We start from the raw sequence: 21,247 nt of genomic DNA, 5'->3' as shown, positions 1-21,247 counted from the left end.
AAAATCTGCTTGTTCCAGCTTTTCATTACAGCTACAGTACATTATGTTTACAGTAAATGAATGGCTGTTCACTTCCATCAAACAGAAATATTCTGCGCATTTTCAACTTATCATTTTAGCCTTCTTTGGACATTTTAGGCACTCCACCAGAACATAAATAGAGGCTAGTGGGTATGAGCAGAGTTTAGCTACAAAGCAGGAGTTTGTAGTGACTGACTGCCGAGTGGGACAATAGTGTTTAATAGGTTATATAGGAAAAGTTTGTTTAAAACATTATCAACTCACTGGATTGACAAAATGTCGGGCTAAACAAGGACCCCTCTTGTCTACCATGCCATCCTATCACCAGCGTGCTAACTGCCTGAGCGCATGGCACAATATCGCATGTTAAACCTGTTGACCTCATCGGTGAAACTGCAGACAAATAGCTGTGAGTGGCTGACGGGCTCCACACTCCCCAGCAACTGTGGTCTCTGTGGGGCAGATCCAGCCATCCACGTGAGACAAAGTTCACACTCCCTAGCTGAAGAGTCTCACCACAGCTTCAAAACTGACTGTCATAAAACTGCACAATGAGCGACTTGATCAGACCGCATGATGCGTGTCCGACTGGAAACATGCTTACATCACAACCCAAAACCTTTTCAGATGAGAGAACTCAAACCTCGCAGTAATGTTCAACCTCTCCCCACGCACCCTCACTCGTCGTTTCCACATTCCTCTATTGCATAAGCACATCTTGAGCAGGTCAAAGGTCAGCATCAACAACAATGCCCTCCAGTCTGAGGCAGCGAGCTGGGTGAGAGAAAGGAGACACCTTCCCGGGTCGTAGGATGTGGTATTGATTGATGCTGTGCAGAAGTGTCTTTTCTCCAGTAAAGCAGGGAGCTTTTATTAGGCCATTATAGTCTCAACATGCAGAAGATTGGGTTCCCCTGATGCTCTCAAATCCCGCTCAACAGCTATTATGCTGCACGAAACAAACAAGCGATAATCCCAGGCATCTCTATTCACACCTGTCCACTCATATTCACATCACAAAGGGAGTTTGTGTGAGGGAGTATTCATTTGCATAGTTTGGTCCTCTTTATATGCAACAGGAAGAGACAGTGAAACATCTGACAAAAGGAGTAAAAATCTGCCGTGCCGCCATTTTTTGCATTTTTATGTTTCTCTCTGATTTCCAGAAGTTTGCAGAATCTGAGTTCATGAGATCTGAGAGATACAGCTTCCATTATTAAAGTGGGATTAGAAAGCCTGTGCTGTTAGTGTTTGTGGCTATAGTTGTCAACATTTGTTTTAAATGGTGAAGTGCAAGATGTTGCCAAACAATAAAGTATTTCAGAGTTGAAATGTAATCTGTGAAGACAAAGGGTCTGAATAAGAAGAGAGAATAAACATTGACATAATTCACTAAAAGCATAAAGATCGTTTTAAAGCTTAGAAATTAATACTGAAACAACTGATTTGTTGATCAACAGAAAATGACAGAAGAGTCCTTAACTCCTTCCAAGTAAATCAATTAAGTCATTTATCAGGCAAAAAGCAAAAGATTTGCTAGTTTCAGCTCATTAAATGTGAATATTCAACTAACAATAATATTTATTATTTATTAATCTGCCGATTATTTTCTGGTTCCATCGATTCACACAGTCACAATGTTCTCAACCTGCTTGTTTTCTCCAAAAGTCCAATAACCAATGATACTCAATTTATCATAGAACAAATACAGCAAATCCTCATATTTGAGAACCTGGAACCAGAGAGTGTTTGACATTTCTAAATAAAAAAAAAACAGTTAACCCATAATCAAGATGGTTGCAATCAACTAATCGATTATTTAACTAATTGTCGCAGCTGTAGAATATTACCTCAAGGGGCCCCTAAATCAGATCCTCTGTAAGATATGACTAATAACATTTCTTGTTGGAGAGTCAAAAGTGCTTCAGAAAAACATTTCTCTTTAAAAAGGTATCACGACAGATCATGACACCTTCATGTATGGGCTTTGTTAAGTGATGAGCTTGTTTCACTATTTTCTGACATTTTATAGGCTAAATGATCACTTTTAATGTAAAAATAGATAAACTGATAACATAAATAAGCTTTAGTGCCGCCCTAGGCATTACATTGCTTCATTTGAAGTGTGAATCAGTCTTTCTTAGCTCTGAGTGACCTCGAGCATGACATCCACAGGATTATCAAAGCACTAAAGATGCTTTGCTAATCTATGTCTAGATGTTTTTAAAATTATAAAATATATATATATATATATATATATATTTTACACACACACACACACACACACACACACACACGATATGATTTGCAATAGTGAAGTGAATTTTTACATTTATTAAAATTTTTATTGAAAAACATTCAAATGACTATGATGTGATTATTGCAAGTGACCTGTACTAAACAAAGATGTTTTCTTAAGTCTGTAGAATATAATGCGTAGGCCAGGGCATCTCTGCAGCATGACAACATTTATTTTAAAATGTTTTTTTGACACACATTTTGTCTTTAACAAATATTGCACCTCCTGCGATTTGAAAGTAGTAGGCCATATTGTGATTTCGATAAAATTTTGATTAGTTGTTCAGCCCTAGGTCAATACTACAAACGGAAACCAGAATGATTCCGATGCCAAAATCTTGTCCCTTGCCTACAGATTCTGCATTGTTAAGCAGATATATGAGATTAGTGCTGGCATGTCCTTAACTCCTTCCAAGTAAATCAAGCAAATCTATCTTTTCTGCGCTTTAGTTATCTCACCAGATGAGGATGAACCCAGTTTAGTTTTTTGCTGCAGTCAACATGATTAGGTTTCTCCATTGGATCACTAGTAATGGAAGGGAATGAGATGCACAATAAAATCATCTTTGTTACCAGTAGAGATGTCCCGAGGCAATCCTAAAAGAACTATAATTCTAAAGATCAGCATCAGGACTGATCCGGGCATATTTTAAACGATCAGTATTGGCTAAAATATCAGTGGCATCTGCAACCTGCAAGTGAAAAGTACTGTGTGTGAGTGTGAATGTATTTTATGCACACCAGTGCGAGTGACTCCAAGTTCTGACACCCAGCAGTTTCTCATTGGTAGCCAGCACTGACCGTTGCTTTTGACCATTGCTTTCAGACGTTAAAATGACAAACATTGCTGGCAGCAGATCATATCAGCTGTTGCTAATTACCATTAATTCTTTGAGTGTCTTGATGACAGACCAAATTTAAGCTCTTGGAGTCTGAATCAGCCGATACCCAATAATAAAGGACCCGGGTCTGAATAAAAAACTCCATCTAGTTGCCAGTGTCAAACTTTCACTTTCTTTTCAACATATTTTTCTTTTACTGACTATGATGTAACTCAAACTGATAAGGCACTTGCCACTTAAGGGTTTATCCAGATTTCAAAAGTGTTTCGGACACTGCCTGATCATAACCGGGGATACCAGTGGACGTAAACATATCTCACAGATAAGGAGCCGACTCTGGGAAATTTCCTATTCTTTCTCTCTGCCTCACTCACACAAATCAGCTCACCACTTCATCAGACTTCCTCCATAATAGTCTATTTGCCCACTTTACTACATAATCAGCAGCCTATGGGCTCGACCTAACATATCTGGCACAGCCCCGAGTGCTGCAGCCCAGCATTACAGCCTGGCATGTGAGCAGTTTTCAAACAGATTTGCTTAGCACTGCTGAGCACCTAATAACAGGATGTGGAGCGCCAACTGACGAACTGGTCAAACTCCAAGCTGAGCTGCCCCGAGGGCAATGGGCTCCGTGTGGCTATCAAATAAGAGAAGGGGATAAGGGAAGCAGTGTAGTTACGGAGCACTTCTGAAGGCATTGAATCACCTTAATGAAAAAAACAACCATTTGTTCCAACAAATTTTGTGGTAATTTGAGTGTTTTTTTAGAGTGCATGTGAGTGTACATAATCACAGTACTGACCAAAAGTGCTTGTTGGCTGGCACGGCTTATCAGAGTTCCTGCATGTGTCTAAACCACAGGAATTAGGCAAGAGTGTGACATGATTTGAATTGAACAACAATGAATGCCCCAACACCGCCTTCCAGTACACACACACACACACACACACACACACCTCCACCACTGCCGACAATCCCTCTCTCCCTCCCTCTCCCCCGTTTCTTCTCCCCTTCCCCAGCATCTGAGAGCTGCTTACATTTCTCTCGCTACAGAGGGTCTATTAAACCAGACACAAGTATGGGAGGAATTTGGAGACTTTTTGGAAAACAAGTGCTTTTTGAATTATTTATGGCTCTACAGCACACACACACACACACACTCACTCACTCACTAACAGGGACAATGTGTTGAAGTGAGAAAATGTTTCCAACGTGGTCCCAAGATGTAAAAAAAGAACCACAGCCGAGAAACATGAAACGTATGAAGTTGCAAAAGAAGAAAGAGTAGAAGCTAACCATATAATGGGCATCATATCAAATATAACACTAATATGCAACAATAACAAACTTAAGGAACCAACCTTTCAGTAATAATTTACCACCTTCCAAAGATAACCCCTGACCTGACCCCTACAAGTATCTCTGGATTTGGACAACTTAAAATTTAATAGAAAACTGGTCCACTTCTAGGCAACAGGTTAAGATAGAAGGAGCTTATTGCTATTTTATTTACTTTACTCTCATTGACACTGATGTTACAGCCAGGACCGATAAGTATATGGAACATAATTATCTGTAGCCACAAATATTCAAGAGCATGCCCACACAACCGCTTATCACAAATATCAGGATCTGCATATGTGTCGACTGATAATAAGAAATTGCAGGCCAGAGAAATGAGCTTGGGTAAACTAAGGATAAATTAATACATAAAGACAGGCTATTTTAACTTCTCATCTTAATTTTGAGTAAAATCTATATTTGTCTTGTGTTCCCAGTTTAGTTAACTAGTTTTAATACACTTTGACACTTTTATCTTTGTAATAGTTTAGACAGCTACCTCCATCGCAATATGGGTCACCATATCAGCCCACTACTTTGTGCCAGCAGGGTGAATGAAACTGTACTCCTACCTCAAAACTCTTTACAGCAAAAATAACCCCTATCCTGCTGAGGTGAAGCTGATCTGTATCTTACTCTGAATTCTGGTTTCCCTGAGATAGGCGAAAAGAAACGGTATCACATTAAACATGACCTGGGCTGACTCACCTCATTTGATGGTATGTTGACAACACCTGTTGATCTCCTCTTTTCCCTCAACTTCCTCTTCTCAATCTGCCCTTTCCCCTTCCTGGCACTGGGACCAGAGCTGTTCTTCTCCTTGGCCTTACTGGGTGACGGACTTTCTTTGTCACTGTCATTGCAAGCCATGGGGCTGGAGTCCGGGGAAGCGCACTGATCCTTCTCCATCTGAGGCGGGGCTTTCTTCAGGTTGCTCCCTGGGGTGGCTGTGGGCGCAGCAAGGTAGTGCGTTTCCTCCTCGGGTCTCTTTAAAGCCGTGCCGGAGGAGGACCGAGCAACCGAGTAGGAGGAGGGGACGCAGTTCCCAGCGGAGGCGCTTCGGTCCGGGTTGCCGTTGTTGGTGAGCTCGGTGCCAGGTGGAGCGGCGTGGCGGCTACTGTTTGAGTTGGCACCCGCGGGAGCGCCAGTAGCTGCGGCAATGTCGCCCAGCATTTTGGCTCTCATTTTCTCCCGTTTTGCCTTCCATTCCTCCAGAAAGTCTGTCGTGGCGTTTGACTTAAATCCGCCTGTGGCCATGATCCCTTTTTGATAGGTTCCTCAAGTTGGAGCAAATTAACTTAAAGTTGAAGTTGATTTGAACTTTCAGCTCTCCCGTCCTAATAGCGCCGCATTCCTGAAGTGATTAATAACCCGGGTGCTGTTGACAGGTAGGAGGAAATAAAGTCAGCCTCGCGACAAATAAAACTTTAAACTGTGTTTCTGGCTATTCTTTCTAAACCCAAAGATGGGTTTTACCCCCAGGTCGTGCATGTGTAACAGTTACGTAGCCTACATAACGTCAATAATAACAGGTTCTTCAAGTTTGCTGCTAAGTTACGCGTAAAAGTTGAAACTCTCCTGGTATCTCTGATGATTTTGTGTCGAGTAAAAGTGAACTTAAAGTGTGAAAAAGTTGACGAGACACGAGCAGAAGTAAAAAAAAAACTCACCTGTGTGGTGCTCTTTCAGTGTCTTAACAGCTCTATTTCGGTCCGACCAGGTGTGTCCCCGCGGTCCGCTCAGATGAATGCCGCTTGTCCGTAGTTGACAGCCTCTGCGCTCGCTCTGCCTTCTGGCAACGCAGTGAGTCCGACAACACCCGAACACTTCCGACTAAAGCCGAAGCAACTATGGCGCTCAGCCAGAAAATAAAGTCGCTGGAATAGTCCTTTAATATTCCCATAGGTGCTTGTACTTTGTCCAAGGCGATTTGTGGTACTTTTGTGATTTTGATTTGTATATTCTAATTTCATACTATTAAACATTCATGTTATCATATGAATATTTATGTAATTGTATGATTTTTTTCCCCCACTGTGACCCATCCACCAATGTGTCCCTGAGCAAGACACTTAACCCCTAGTTGCTCCAGAGGCCGCCGACCTCTGACATATATAGCAATTGTAAGTCGCTTTAGATAAAAGCGTCAGCCAAATAAATAAATGTAATGTAATTTTTAGTACATATCTATTATTAATTTAGTTACTCTAGAGTTTCTGAGTAAGTTATGGTTCTGGTGTGACTGTTTTTTAATAGTTTTTCAATCTTATGGAAGGAATGATTGTATTCCATTGTGAGTTTATAGTGACCTTATACAGAAAACATCTATTTATCTATTGTTTTCAATTTAATTCCATCATATCACTATATTTCTATAATTTCAGGTAGGCCAACTCTGGGAAATTAGTTTTTTTTCTTAATCTGCTAAAGTATCAGAATATTGTTTAACAATGTGTACAAGAGTTTAGTGAAGGATTAGTTGACTTATCAAAGGAGAAACGATACAAAATATCACTGTTTTCCACCACACTCTTTCATACATCTCTGTCCTTATCTTTAACCTAAACTTCTCAGACTTGCCATCCTCAAGCTGTCCACCTCTTCCTCCTTTCTCAGTCATCTGATTGCCACACCCAACAACACACCTGATTTCACTTCCCTCATCTGCTCTGAAGTTACCTGGCAACTCATTCCCTTACAGCCATGCAGCCATATACACTAGTTCATTCCTAGTTGCCATGTGCCTCTTACTTTGGCTTTCGAGCCACATGAACCTGACTCTGTCTCTGACACTGCTGTTTACCTGGATCTGTATCTGCCTGCCTGTCATATTTGTCAACAAGAACCCGCCTGTCTGCCTACCTGTCCCTACCTGTGAGCTCATTCCCGTAATAAATCCTTGAACCGCACCCATCTGCCTGTTCTGTCTGTGTTTGGGTCCAATCCCCATTTCCCTGCATAACCTACCCTGACACAAAATAAAAATCTAATAATTAATAAGTAAAAATACAAAACAATTTATTGGTTTACTCCTCTAGTTGGTTTTCTGAATTTTAGTCCAACAAAATCAGTTATATATATAAAAAAAGATTATTTTTATGGAGTGGAGAATGGTCAAAGAAAGCCTTTTATTCACTTTGTACTGTTATTTTTTTAAACTTCTTGCTTTGCTTGATATTGAGTGTCGGATAATCAAAATAAGATAACATTACCTTGCCATTTTATAGACTGACCAACAAACAAAGTAGAGATAAATTGATCATGAAAATAAACGTGAGTTGCAGCAGCCCAACATGAGTGTTTGATAAGTGTCCTTGTAAAGTGTACAACACGACAGTGTTTGTTCACATAAAGGAATGGCATATGAAATATATAAAATTATTTCAGAATAAATCCTTTCAAAAATGTCCAGAATAACACTGAAATGGACTATTTTCCACCTCCAGAGTGGGATAGACCTTGACCTTGAAAGCAGCAGTTCAGCGGTAATTTTATTCCATTAGCCACAAGTGTGTGTTTATAAGAGACTCTGTACACCTCCACGACTCTAGCTTCCACTGAAAGCACAGTTTCGCTGATTTCTTGTCTTCAATAGGCTTTTGAGAATTATAAAGTTGGAGTGCAACATTTCTGCAGAAGAGCGTTTGTCAACGACTGAGCTCTCCCACGCAGATCTCACAGACTGACTCCCTTGGCCACCAGATGACTCATCCAACCAGCTCTGATCAGAGGAGAGCCTCCTTGTTCATATCGTCACACATGCTGATGCACACACTTGATTCCAGCTAAAGGGAAGGTTGGGGACAATATGAGAAGATTGACAAGTTTATTTCTTGCGTTTACAATGCGATGCAATGTGAATGTTTACCGGAAGTTGAAGTCTCCTGCATTACAAGCCACAAAGACAGTAATGCATTGCTTTTATGTGCACATTTAGTTCTTCAAGAAACATTTTCAGTCCAGGCCTTTCAGAAAGTCCTTGACATTTAATACACATATGGTATTTAAGTAATTTAATAAAAAAAATAAAACAAAATGTAAGCAAAAAACCTATAGTCTAAAATTAGTTGGATTAGTTTACAGACCTGGGTCGCATGTTTTTAAGTTCAGAGAAATATACTTTAAAATGCTCACATTACACATTTTATATGTTATTATATAAATATCTTTATTTGTGTGGAACAACTAACATGTGAAATGAACAATAAGCAACTTCCAACCATGAAAGGGATGGGTTAAATGGAAACAAAAATTCAAACTAGCAGGAGTTACATCTTAGCATGATTTTTCTTACATTTTTCTTTTTTTTTTTATTATTGTCTTTTTATTTGTTTTTGTTTAGGTTATATTTCTGTATTTACTTTTGTTCATGTCATATTTGCTCCATTTAATGTATTTTATTTACTTTTCTCTATAAATGTTTAATTTGGTTTCTTTATTTACACATACATTTATAAATGGCAGGGGAATGTGAAGGAGAATTGCCTAAAAACCCTCCTGGAGCTTGAAAAGTGGCGTTCTCCAGGCAGCAATCAATAATCTTAGACAGATTATACAAAAGGGAGACCTCGTTTTGTATGGTATTTGACAACAATGCATCCCATAAACACCCGTTCCACAAGTATAATGAATCAGTCTTAGTCATAAGACACACACATCCACAATAAAAACACTCATTCATAATACATTCAAGTACAATACACAAAAACCATCATTAAAAGATTAGGGGCATAAACGCATGTGATATGGCTTAGAGTTTTCATAAAACAATAAAGATAAAAGGAGAAAATAAACACAACTAATGACAAAAAGAAAAACAAGTGATATTCATTATAGGCCTTTAGACTTGACTATGACAAAAGAAAAAAGTAGTTGGACCCAGGTCTTGCTGAAAATATTTGGTTTGTTAGAAGAAGTGATTTCAGAGCTCTTCTTAATCGCTGGGAAGACAATTTCATAAAATGGCAAAGAATCATGGCTTTAGTAGTACAAGAGGTATTCTTAACTTAAGCAATACTGCAACTGAAAAATATTCCATTAGAAGAAGTCCAAGGAAAAGTATGTAAGTATTGTTACCTTGAAATATCCAAATGAAGTAATTCAAACACACATAACTCAGAAAAATGGCATGAAAAACAAGCATTAATATGTAAGCAGCAGTTAAATGCTGTAGTTGGTTAATGTGGAGCTAATTGAACAATTCTATATTGGGTAGTTTCTTCTATTAATAATGTCTCATATATTACAAGCTCATGGTATATTTTGTATGTGAAATTTTGAACTGTAACAACAGCAGGTAGCGTAAAATGAAAAGTACAAGTAACTGTAATTTGTATTTAAGTAACCGTACTTAAATTTGAGATTTGGACATCGGCGAAATAAGTGACTACTGAGCAAACTCCATCCACTGTGTAATGACCCCAGCTTAGAGGTAATATAATTCATCTAAAATACTTCAGGTCACTGCTGCGTGCTTTTGCAAAGCGCCATTGTAATAACTCTGCATGTCATTCCAGTGATATTCGATCCTTGTGCATTCTGCAATTACCTCACTGCACAACGCAACAGGTTTCTTCCCACGCTGTGATTTCAACCTGCTATAGGTGCTTACTGGTGTGCCAGGATAATAGCACTCTAAGTTCAATGTGCTAAGGGATATGAGCCTTCTGGCGTTAGATTTATGTGCATCTAGCTTGCCCCAGAGGGAGCACTGACGTTAGGGCAAGTTTATAATTGATGTGCAATTGTTGATCCAAATATATATATCTGTGTGTGAAAAGAGGCTGTTTCCTGTCAATGGGCCATACAGGTCTAAACACATGACACCCATCCACATTCCCACATTGGCGAGTGGGAGAGCAGGCATTCAGCCATTATCTCTGCATGTTACAGATAATGAGAAAACTTGGGTGGAGCACAAGAGTGATTCACCTCTCCTAAAAATAAACCCTGATCTAAGGACTCAGGTAACACTGCTGCATATTTAGCATATTTCTGTCTGCTCTTGAGGAGGAAAAAAAGAATGAGGGGTCACAAGGGTTGTCGCTGAGTGTTTCCTTCCAGGGCAGCACAAATGCTTTTAATGAAACCCTATTTAACATTCCAGTAATGGATTCCCAAATGTTTAGATTTATTCAAACCATCCTACGCCCTCTCTGCAAGCTTTATGCTGTTTGTTTTTTAATAAATGGCCTAATCGTGTGTTTTGTAACCCACACACGTTTGCAGTAAAGAGGAAAAATGCATGGCTTGCATGGCTGTAAAATGAAATTTATATTAAACATAACACTGTCTTGCTATCGCACAGTTTCATTTCTTTGACTGTAATATTTCAGTCAAAGGCTATTAGGTGGGTAATTCTGTAGCGAGGAGCCGACACTAGGAGCTCACTCCCCCATGAAATTGTTTATCCAAGAGTGAGTAAGTATTCAAGAAATGTTTCTCCGAAGCCTCCCAGATGTTGGGTTTGCACACAGATGTCAAGTGGGCCAGCAGTTCTGCAGATAGTCTCCACTGCAGTTAGGTTAAGAATATTATGAATTCTGCAGCAGAGAGAGAGAGAGACCGGGAAATCATGTCTTTAACTATGTTATTTAATCAGACTTTGACAGCTATGCGAAGAACATGATTATATTTCTTCACTTGGAAAAACACACAAATCAGATATTTGAGCCAGTTATGAGCTCACAAATTTATACTTACATTTTTAACCTCTCTGGTTGTGATAAAGTCACCAGTAAAAGTTACTTTTGGAAATGAAATGCAGAAACCCTCCTCCTTCCCATTGGAAGGAATAGTTCCAGTTAGTTTGGGAAATAAGCTTATTTGCTTTCCTGCACAGAGTTAATTGAGATGATGGATACAGTCTCATGCCTCAACACTTTGTTTTTGTCCAGATTAAACAAACAAGATATAATGTGATAATTAGTGACATTTAGAGGTACTGGTAGATGAATTTTGTTAGCTAAACTAGCTGCGTCCTCCTGTTTCCAGTCTTTATGCTAAGCTAAGCTAACCAGCTACAGGTTGTAGCTTCATATTTACTATATGGACATGAGAGTGGTATTGATCTTCTCATCCAACTCTTGGTAAAAAGGCAATTAAGCATATTTATAAAAATGGCGAACTATTCCTTTAACCTTTATTTTATTTATGAGGGGAAGGGATGCTGAGCAGCATAATGGTTAAAAATGTTGTAATTTATAGCTCCTTAACTAAAAAGCATACTTGTTTGAGAGATGATGATGTGTCATGACAACCTGCTGGACGTGTTATCCATCACAGTCTGCATTGTTGTTTTTAAAAAAAACCCTAAGCAGACCAGGTCACGCTTAAAGGTCCACAACTCACAAACTTGTTCACTGCGAAGGATTAGAAAACTCAAGCAAGTTTCAAGATTCTGCCAATCACTTTTCATGCAATATTAAATTGAACAGAATAGTCTCGAAGATGGAAGAAATACATTAAACAAAAAGACTATAAGATAAGAGTCTACTGTCACGCTAGCAGCTCTATGAGGCTGCACTTAGGCACAGCAGTGTTTCCACTGAAGATACAATTTGGTTTGGAAAATGGTTAGCTGTAATGTAAACATGTGATTTTAATAAAAGGGCTTAAGCATGCAATGTTAGCCCTTCAAAAACCACCTAGTTTATACACCTATGCTGACATCATATTGGGAGCTGTCTAGTGTAATCAAAGGACATTTTTGTGATGCAAGGAGAGTATGTACAGAATTGGGCTCATGTTCCCTGGTAATCCTTGGATTTGAACTGTTGAGCTTCCTGTCACAAGCCTGCTGCGGTAGGCTTTAACCCTCTTCTGTTTTACATGGCTGTGAGTCAGGAGTTTTGCAGTGAGCTACGTTGGCAACAGCAGGAAGGACATTAAGTAGAGGGACAACAGAGAGTTTTAGGTGACACACTTCCTATAAGAGTGTGAAAGTCATAGGAACATGCTCATGGTCTGGTGGTGAGTCCAAAATTCTCCAAACTTATTGTATGTGTACTTAACAAATAAAACCCTCTACAGATATAAGAGAGTACTAAGTGACAGGCACAACATTTATCAAAAAGGCTGACATATTACTTTGCAGCACAATGAGCCTGGCCCACAGCCCTCATGTTCCTGGTGCTGTAGAAGGATCCTCTTTGTTCTAAAGATCCAGTCTTCTGTCCAGCTCACAGGTTTGTCCGTTCCCCTCGATGGCCTCTAACGGTTCCCAGTAAAGTCCCAGTGCCATCTGCAGGGTGCCATCTGTTGTTGATAATGATGGCGTGATGGCGGTCGACTGGATGGATCCCCGTGCCAACATCCTCCCCTTAGCTTTGTGTTGCTGAGACGACTGGACATGCTACAAAAACGAAGTATAAGAATCTTTCTGAATCTAGTGGCATTGTTTTGATGCCAGTGAAGGCATCATCTTGGCTTCGTATTGTTACCACTTGATTCTTCTTGAAATGTATAGACAATCTTTACACAAATGAAACTGCAGAGGAAAAAAAAAGATGACATTAAAGGCCCAATACAATTGTAGAATTTGACATTTTTGTGTTACTCAGCTAATCACAATTGAGAATATAGACTTACTTTCCTCTATAATTAGAATACTGATGTAAACAAACCTTTGAGAGATGTTGTTGTTCTCAAGTGTTAGTCCCTGCATTGAAAGACCTGTCGGTAAATGTGGTGGCGACAGTTGTTTACATTTAGATCATGGACGTAACTTCATTATTATCATCATAATGACATACTGAAGTGCACGCTCAAGTTCAATTTGGTGCATGAGGTTTGTGTCCTCTTCCCAGCTCTGCAGCACTACAAAGAACAAATCAGACATTTGTATACAATTTCTATTACAATTGCTAGAGGAGTCACCAACTTCTCCTTATGGCTCTTTATCGGCTGCAAGCAATATTTTAGTCAGGTATCTAGGACTGCAGTTAATTATTATTTTCATTATTGGGTATTTGATCAATTATTTAATCTAGAAATTGTCCAAAACAAATGAATAGGGCCTGCTGTAAATTCCCAGAACCCATGGTAACTCCTTCCAGTTGCTTGTTTTGTTCCACCAACAGTCCAAAACCAAAATAAATAAAAATTTCACTTACATAAAATAAAGAAAAGCACCAAATTTGGGAAGCTGGAACAAGATTCACCTTAATAAACAACTTAACTGGTTATAAATGTTAATAAATTCTCTGCAATCACCTATTTGATTAATTAATTTATCACTTAGCACTGCAGTTATCTGTCCTCTCATTGGATGACCTCTTGAATGTTCCCGTGATACATTACAGTGCAAGATATTTAAGCGTCCTACGAATGCAGGTGGTGACACCAGAGTCAAAGATGAAGAGACGTCTCTATATCCTCGCCGCCGCTTTTCAACCGAGTGTGTTTGTCTATGTTTCAGTGACAGACTCCAGCTGTCACTTCATCGGGACGCCTCGATTTGTCATTGTTTGTCTTTGGAGAGAGAAACCCCACTGCTGTTTGTTTCCACACTGGTGGGTTTTGCTCAACCAGTGTGTCTAAGTCTGGTGTGTGTTGGGGTTTTAAAATTGCAACTGGGGAGGGGGTTTGTTTTGCTTGCTGCACTTTATGGTAAGAGAGGAGAGAGAGGGAGATTAGGCCATGGCGGAAAAATAAAAACGAGTAGCAGAGGAGTGTGAGCGACTCTGTGTGTGACAGCGGTTGCCAAGATCTAATTCCTTCTTTATGGATGATCCCCAGCGTAGAAAAGCACAGCACGTCATCTCACGGTGGAGCTGCTGCTGTCAGAAATCAGAGACCAGCCAGCAATCATCAGCCTTTTTTTTAGGCCTCTAAAGCTCCTGCTGAGACTTATTACTGGTCACATTTCTAGTGCCTAACAGGTTCTGACTATAGCACTTAAAGGGTCATGTTTAATTCCAATTTACTACAAAACATGTGTACTTTTCATTTCTGTTGACCCCTTTCTCAAACTGTCATGGCTAAGGGTATGTGGACATCTTTGAACATCTCGTTCCAAAACCATGGGTATTAATCTGCTGCTATGACAACCAACAGTCTTCTGGTTAGAGGCTTACCACCAGATTTTGGAAACTGGCCGCAGGCATTTGCTCCCATTCAGTCACAGGAGCATTAAAAGAGGTGGGTGCTGATTTTGGGTGATAAGGTCTGGCTCACTGTCAAGGTTCCAGTTCATCCTATATGTGTTGGATGGGGTTGAGGTTTGAAACCTGGCCTTGCTTGGTCCATGAAGAAGCAGTGAACATAGTATATATCTGTTTAACATGTTAGCATGCTGATGTTTGCCTTAACTCAAAACACCAGCGTGTCTAAGTACAGCGTCACAGAGCATCTAGCATGGCTGCAGACTTAATCTTGTTAAAAAAAAATACTTAGCAGGATTAATTTCCAGCTGTAGGGATGACATGCATGAAGAATCCTGCAAGTTATTGAGTTTAGTCTTAAGACTCCTCAGATCAGTGAACCCACAATATATTAAACTGGTTCAAAGTCCCTGCAAGTGAATGAGCTGACGTGTAGATGAAAGCCTGCTGAGCGACGTTTCTCATCACCAACAGATGCAGGTTAAACATCAGAATGCACACATATATATATATACACTGAATAAAATTATAAACGCAACACTTTTGTTTTTGCCCCCATTCATCATGAGCTGAACTCAAAGATCTAAGACTTTTTCTATGAACACAAAAGGCCTATTTCTCTCAAATATTGTTCACAAATCTGTCAAAATCTGTGTTAGTGAGCACTTCTCCTTTGCCGAGATAATCCATCCACTTCACAGGTGTGGCATATTAAGATGCTGATCAGACAGCATGGGTATTGCACAATGTGCCTTCGGCTGGTCACAATAAAACGCCACTCAAAAACCCACCCACACCCTGACAGTTTGTGGCTGGTCTCAGACGATCTTGGAGGTGCAGATGCTGGATGCGGAGGTCCTGGGCTAGTGTGGTTACACGTGGTCTGCGGTTGTGAGGCCAGCTGGGTGTACTTCCAAATTCTCTGAAACGCCTTTGGAGAAGGCTTATGGTAGAGAAATGAACATTCAATTCACAGGCAACAGCTCTGGTGGACATTCCTGCAGTCCGCATGCCACTTGCACACTCCCTCAAAATTTGCGACAATCTGTGGCATTGTGCTGTGTGATGGAACTGCACATTTTCGAGTGGCCTTTTATTGTGGCCAAGTCATGTTGTCTGATCAGCATATTGATATGCCACACCTGTGAAGTGGATGGATTATCTCGGCAAAGGAGAAGTGCTCACTAACACATATTTTGACAGATTTAAACAATTTGAGAGAAATAGACCTTTTGTGTACATAGAGAAAGTCTTAGATCTTTGAGTTCAGCACATGATGAATGGGGGCAAAAAAAAAAAGAAAAAAAAGAAGAAGTGTTGCGTTTATAATTTTGTTCAGCGTATGTATGGCTCGCTGAAATGACAGAAACTAATAGCCTCATGATGTCCTCTCTGCCATTGCAAAAGGCAACTGATACAAAAAAGGCAGCATTAAATTCAAACCATTTGTTACCATAATTACACAGAGTGACTTTTTAATGCCAGGAATCTGTCTAGAAGATCGTTTTTCATCTGTCGAGGTCCTGATGAAGACATTCTGCTCGAGATGGAGGAAGCACGGCCAGCCATGTTGCAGTACAGACACAAACCACACTTCTTAACCAAACGCTGAGGCAATGGAAAATAGAAAAAGCCAGATGCTTTTGCATGACTCGGGGCAATTATTGCAGCGCATATCCCCGAAGCTTAATCTGAAGGTTGGAGCCCTTTATCACAGGTCTGAACAGCAAGTCACACCCAGAGAGCTATTACTGACGATACATGCAAAAACTAGAGCTTACAGTAGAGTCAGTTCCACAGTTACGGTCACATAAATCACAAAAAGAGAAATCTTACTTATTATCTGGAGCATTATGGTTGCGTGTACACTTTAACTCTGGGTTGCTCTTTATTTGTTTCAAATCCGCTGCCATCTGGGATAAAGAACAGTGAAGTGGAGGATGACTACATCTGTAGGGATTTTAGGCTCAGGGAAGACAGGGACAGCAGTCAGCATTTTGCTGTTGATGTAGAGCCGCAAACATGCCGTCACAAGAAAGTTACTTCTGTCACTGGAGAAGGAGAATGGTTGAGACGGTCTGTTGACTGAGGATCTCCATGTCAAGACATTTAACATTTTAACGTGGGGCTGAAGAAGCTGAATAGGACTGATGACTCCTTTCTCTGCATGGCTCATTTATGTGGGTGTGAGTTAAGTGCTTCAATATCCAGTATGAGGATGAGTTAAATTAAACAAAAAGGCTGACATTGCCCTGATAAAAACTGTATACTCACTAGTTAAAGAAAAAAAACCCTCCACTATTGCAAAATGTTAAGTGCACCTGAGTCTGCAATGATGTGCACCATCTACTGGTATGATAGGAGTGTAGCAGCGGTGAAATAGCCCTCTACTCCCAGTTAAGTGATTGAGCAGAAACATTTAAAGTACAAGATGAAATCAACATCGTTTCACATGTATACATGTCTGGTTTCATGCTTACAACAACCCTAAAGGGGCGCATCCCCCAAAGTACAAAAGATTAGATTTTATGTGCTCAAACTCTTAAGATATCTGCTTCAAAAATGTCTACCTTAGTACCGATACAATGGAGATGAATGCAATTATGTTTGTGGTGCTTAAACACTGAAAATTCAGTCAGCATCAACGTGTCTTCCCATAATCAGTGTCCTGGTTACTCTAAATAATCTGAAAACATGACTGTAAAGAACCTTAATGAGAAATACTTTCTACCAAAGAAATAGTCCCTATAAAACATTTCACGGAGGTTAGATTATCCAGAGGAACAGGGATGTTGTTTCTATAGAGATATTGCTGTTCATTTAAATGCAATTTTGCAATGCAGTGTGAGAACTGCAGAAAATGTAATCTATTGTTTTATGGGGGGGGAGGTAGAAATGTGAGTTTTTTTAAATCCATCCATCCGTCAACCGCTGGAGCCTATCCCAGCTGACATAGGGCGAAAGGCGAGGTACACCCTGGACAGGTCGCCAGTCCATCAAAGGGCGAGTTTTTAAAAATTTCTTATTTTATTCAACATTTATCTAACCAGGAAAGAATCAGTGAGATTAACCATCTCTTTTCAAGTCTCCTGGTCAAGAAATGCTGCAAAAACAATGAGTTAACAAACACCATATGACAGATGCAAAGAGAAGTGTGATGATAAAATCCTTCAAAAGATGTCATAATTTTAACAGCCTAAATGGCTCCTAAGACAACTGAAGAACACTCTAAAACAATAACATAGTGAGACTAAAATAAATATTCTAAAATTGCCCAAAAACTAAAAAGTGACAGAAACTGGTTTTCTTCTTCAAAAAAGTTAACTCTGTCACTTTAAGAACATTTATATTAATCAAATTTAAATAGCCATTTAAATAATTAAAAATGATGAAAATAATCAGACATGGGAACTTTACAATGTACAAGTTTATTTTTAATGAACTCTTCAGTGGTTGGTAGTCACAGCACAGCTTGCATGTATTAAGCCACACACCTATTTTACAAGATGACGGGAAAAAAAATAAAGAAAAAAAACAACAAAAGTCTTAACCAGAGTAGATGGTCATCAGTCCATCTGCAGTGACTTTTTTTTAAAACTTCTTTTACTAAAATATCCTTAAAAGGCCACTGAAATGCATAAAATGTTTTCAGATGCATGAAATATTTGATGGTGGCGATTTGCTTTAACCTGACATCAAGACTCTTCACATGGCATTGACAGTGCATGTAGACATTGTAAAAAGGACTGGGTTAGCAATACCTAAGATATTCTTTTGTTTTTAGTGACAACACCTTGGCTATAATACTACAGCTTTAAAAAACTGGAAACAAAATTAACAGCACTCTTCCAAGATACTGAATACAATGAAAGTGAAATGTAGTGAAGCGATATTTATTTTTATTTTTTTATCTCACAATTATGTGAACACTTATTTTAAACTGGAAAAAAAAAGGAAGCACTGAACACTGCCAGCCGTCCCGCGTAAGAGAGAGAGGCTCTAAATGTACTGTATCCAATGTCTTTAGACTATAAAAGAAAAAATAATTAAAACACACCTTTTTGTCCTCTGGAATTTGTATACTTTTTAATAGTAACAGACGGGAACCGTAAATGCATGCCATGTGCTGGTCTCAAACAAATACATACAGGTATATACAGCATCACTCAGTACCTGCTAAAACAAAGTGAGAAATACAGAGTATAAACTGACTACACTACAAACTTAAAAAAAAAAAAAAAAAAAAAAAAAGGAGGAAGGTGAGCGATGGAAGCGGTGGAAGAGTGAAAAATCCTACTTGTGATGGACTCATCATTAAAGCATCAAAAAAAAAAAAAAAAAAAAAAGAAATGCATATTGCACATACAGTGAAAGCTTAAATTCCACCAGGTCCGCCTCGTTTTGCTAAAGCGAGAATTCAAAATTTTCCCTCTTGGAGGAAGACACACAGAGGTACAAAAACGGGAGAGGGCGGGTGTGTGTGTGTGTGCGCGTTTTGGTGATCTGTGTGTTTGTGTGTGTGTGTGTGTGTGTGTGGGGGGGGGGGTTAGGGTTAGGTTGGGAGGGGGAGAAAAAAAAAAAAAAAAAAAAAAAAACACCAGGAAAAATTAGGGGAGGCCACAAGGAGCTGATATGGGGCAGAAGTGGCACTTTGAAGGATTTAAGAGCAAGGGAGGAAGAAACTGCACAGCACACAACACTTACACAGGGAGAGGAAACAAAAAGAAAATTACATCAGAGATTGTGGCACAAATAAAATCAGGTGTTGGATAATATCTGTTCTTCAGTGATAGCCGAGAGAGAGTGACAGAGAGAAGAGAAGAGATCGATGCAAGTGTTTTTTTTCCTTTTTCTCTTTATGTACAACTAAGGCTTATTGGTTAAATAGTTTTCAGGCTTCCCCGCCCACAATGCTTTTACATGCTGATCACACAACCCTTTTTCCTTTTGCTCTGTAAACTCAGCGGTTCTATCAGGACAGCAGCCACACAATCGGGTGGATTATAGTCGAGGAGGTGGCACAAGGGGGCAGATGGATGGATGGATGGATAGATGCTGCAGTGGTGGAGGAGCAAAAGGGAGACAGAGTTGGGGAGGAAAAAAAAGAAAGAAGGAGTCTTGTCTCTGATGTCTGTTGCAATTAATATCTAAATGTGCAATTCCATTAGTCACTGCCATGGGGGACTAGGGGGTGCAGAAGACGGGGCGGGGAGGGTCTGTTCTACTTGGAAAGCTTGCTAATGACTCGAATGAGTGCTCCGTTCTCGTCCTTTAGTCTCTGGTTGTCTGCTTTCAAGTCTGGGAGCATCTGAAAGGGAATAAAAAGGAAAGAGGGAAGGGAGGAAGAGACACAAAGAGAGAAGGCTTAGACAAGTCTCGACAGATACACAGTCAGGCCAGTTTTACAAACTGTTAATTGCAGTCTGTGTAAGCAATCTTTGGAGTCACACAGCATCTCTCATGTTTTACTTTCTCCTTAAAAAAATAAAAAAAAGTCCTTGTTCCATTGTCAGGAGAAAGAGAGAAGTAAAAGCGGGCACACCACAAGGCCAAAGATCCTGAAAAAGCCATGCATAATCTGAACGGCTGCTCACTGGCAGCCACAAAAATACACAGCAGAGGAAAAAGCCACTTTTTTATTTGATCTAGTGCAAAAAAAAAAAAAAAAAAAAAAAAGTGAAATCTTGATCATTGTATTATATCCTACAGGGCCCGGCAGATGTCAGAAGTAACTCATCTCGATTTTATGTACAAATAAGGAAATTATGCACTTGGGAAAAAACTGGTTGTAATGGCTACTCAGTTTTATCAATAGGCTAGCAGCTGTGTTATGGCTTTCAGGTTCCTACAAATTCTTAATACATTCCATCATATAAATACAATTAGGTTAGCATTTATTACATTAGCTCCATTACACAGTTGTGATACTACAGTGGATACTACTACTGGTCAGCTTTGGATGCTATTAGTTAGGTGCACATATTATACACAACTGTGTAGCCCAACTCAGTGCAAACTAGAAATTAAAAGCTGTGCCACGGATAAGCTAAAGTAAATGAGCCCCTTGCAATTAAAGCAGCAGCAGGCAAATCATTTTAAAATAACTTTGTATTTGCATATTTGCTTTAACTGGCACTATATCCTGACAGTAATGCATGAAACCGGTAATTGTGAAATCAGGTTAGGAACAGATTATGGGTTTCATGTACTACTGTCAGGATCTAGGGACAGGTTTAGCAAATATGACAAAAAGTTATTTTTAAAAGAATTCCCTACTGCAACTTTAATGCAGTTTTCTTTTGAATTTGGACTGAGAAATTAGGATATAATTCAGTTTTAGCTTTTTAAAAACATTAGGAATCCCTTAAACATATGTTAAAGTTAAACTATACTAATTACTCGGAGGAGAAATTAGCATGTTTTTAAATGTCAACATGATCATTTAATGTTCTGTTAATTTGTGCACATTAATGATCAAATAATAATGATCATAAGAGCATGACTTAAGTAATTCATGACATCTGCCGGGTTCCATAGTATCAAAAGTAAATCTTCATTACGTCTGACAGGCAGACAACATACACAATACTCTCTTTTTGGATGTTTATAGTGAGCCATAATGGGTGAATTATTTTATTG

General features: G+C 39.3%; 2 protein-coding genes across 4 annotated transcripts in view; both read right to left on the bottom strand.

Moving 5' to 3' along the window:
- Positions 1–6,318, bottom strand: part of pawr (PRKC, apoptosis, WT1, regulator) — a 68,132-nt gene extending 61,814 nt beyond the window's left edge. The window contains exons 1-2 of the mRNA XM_038738424.1: positions 6,176–6,318; positions 5,214–5,883 (exon numbers count right to left, since the gene is read on the bottom strand). Of these exons, the coding sequence (XP_038594352.1) occupies positions 5,214–5,762 (549 nt within the window). The 5' untranslated portion in view covers positions 5,763–5,883; positions 6,176–6,318. The remainder of the gene's footprint in view (positions 1–5,213; positions 5,884–6,175) is intronic.
- Positions 6,319–18,017: 11,699 nt separating this feature from the next.
- ppp1r12a (protein phosphatase 1, regulatory subunit 12A) overlaps positions 18,018–21,247 on the bottom strand; it is a 55,978-nt gene continuing 52,748 nt past the window's right edge. For all 3 annotated transcript variants that reach the window (XM_038738662.1, XM_038738661.1, XM_038738663.1), the window contains one exon: positions 18,018–19,916. Coding sequence is in view for 2 of the 3 variants with exons in the window: in XM_038738661.1 (XP_038594589.1) it covers positions 19,830–19,916 (87 nt within the window). In the remaining variant the exon portion in view is untranslated. The remainder of the gene's footprint in view (positions 19,917–21,247) is intronic.

Source organism: Micropterus salmoides, unplaced genomic scaffold, assembly GCF_014851395.1.
Source record: "Micropterus salmoides isolate LMB-PRFRI ecotype aquatic unplaced genomic scaffold, ASM1485139v1 Ms_hic_scaffold_23, whole genome shotgun sequence".
Taxonomy (NCBI): domain Eukaryota; kingdom Metazoa; phylum Chordata; class Actinopteri; order Centrarchiformes; family Centrarchidae; genus Micropterus; species Micropterus salmoides.
The sequence above is the reverse complement of the archived record's forward strand: the minus strand, read 5'-3'. Positions and strand labels throughout refer to the sequence as shown.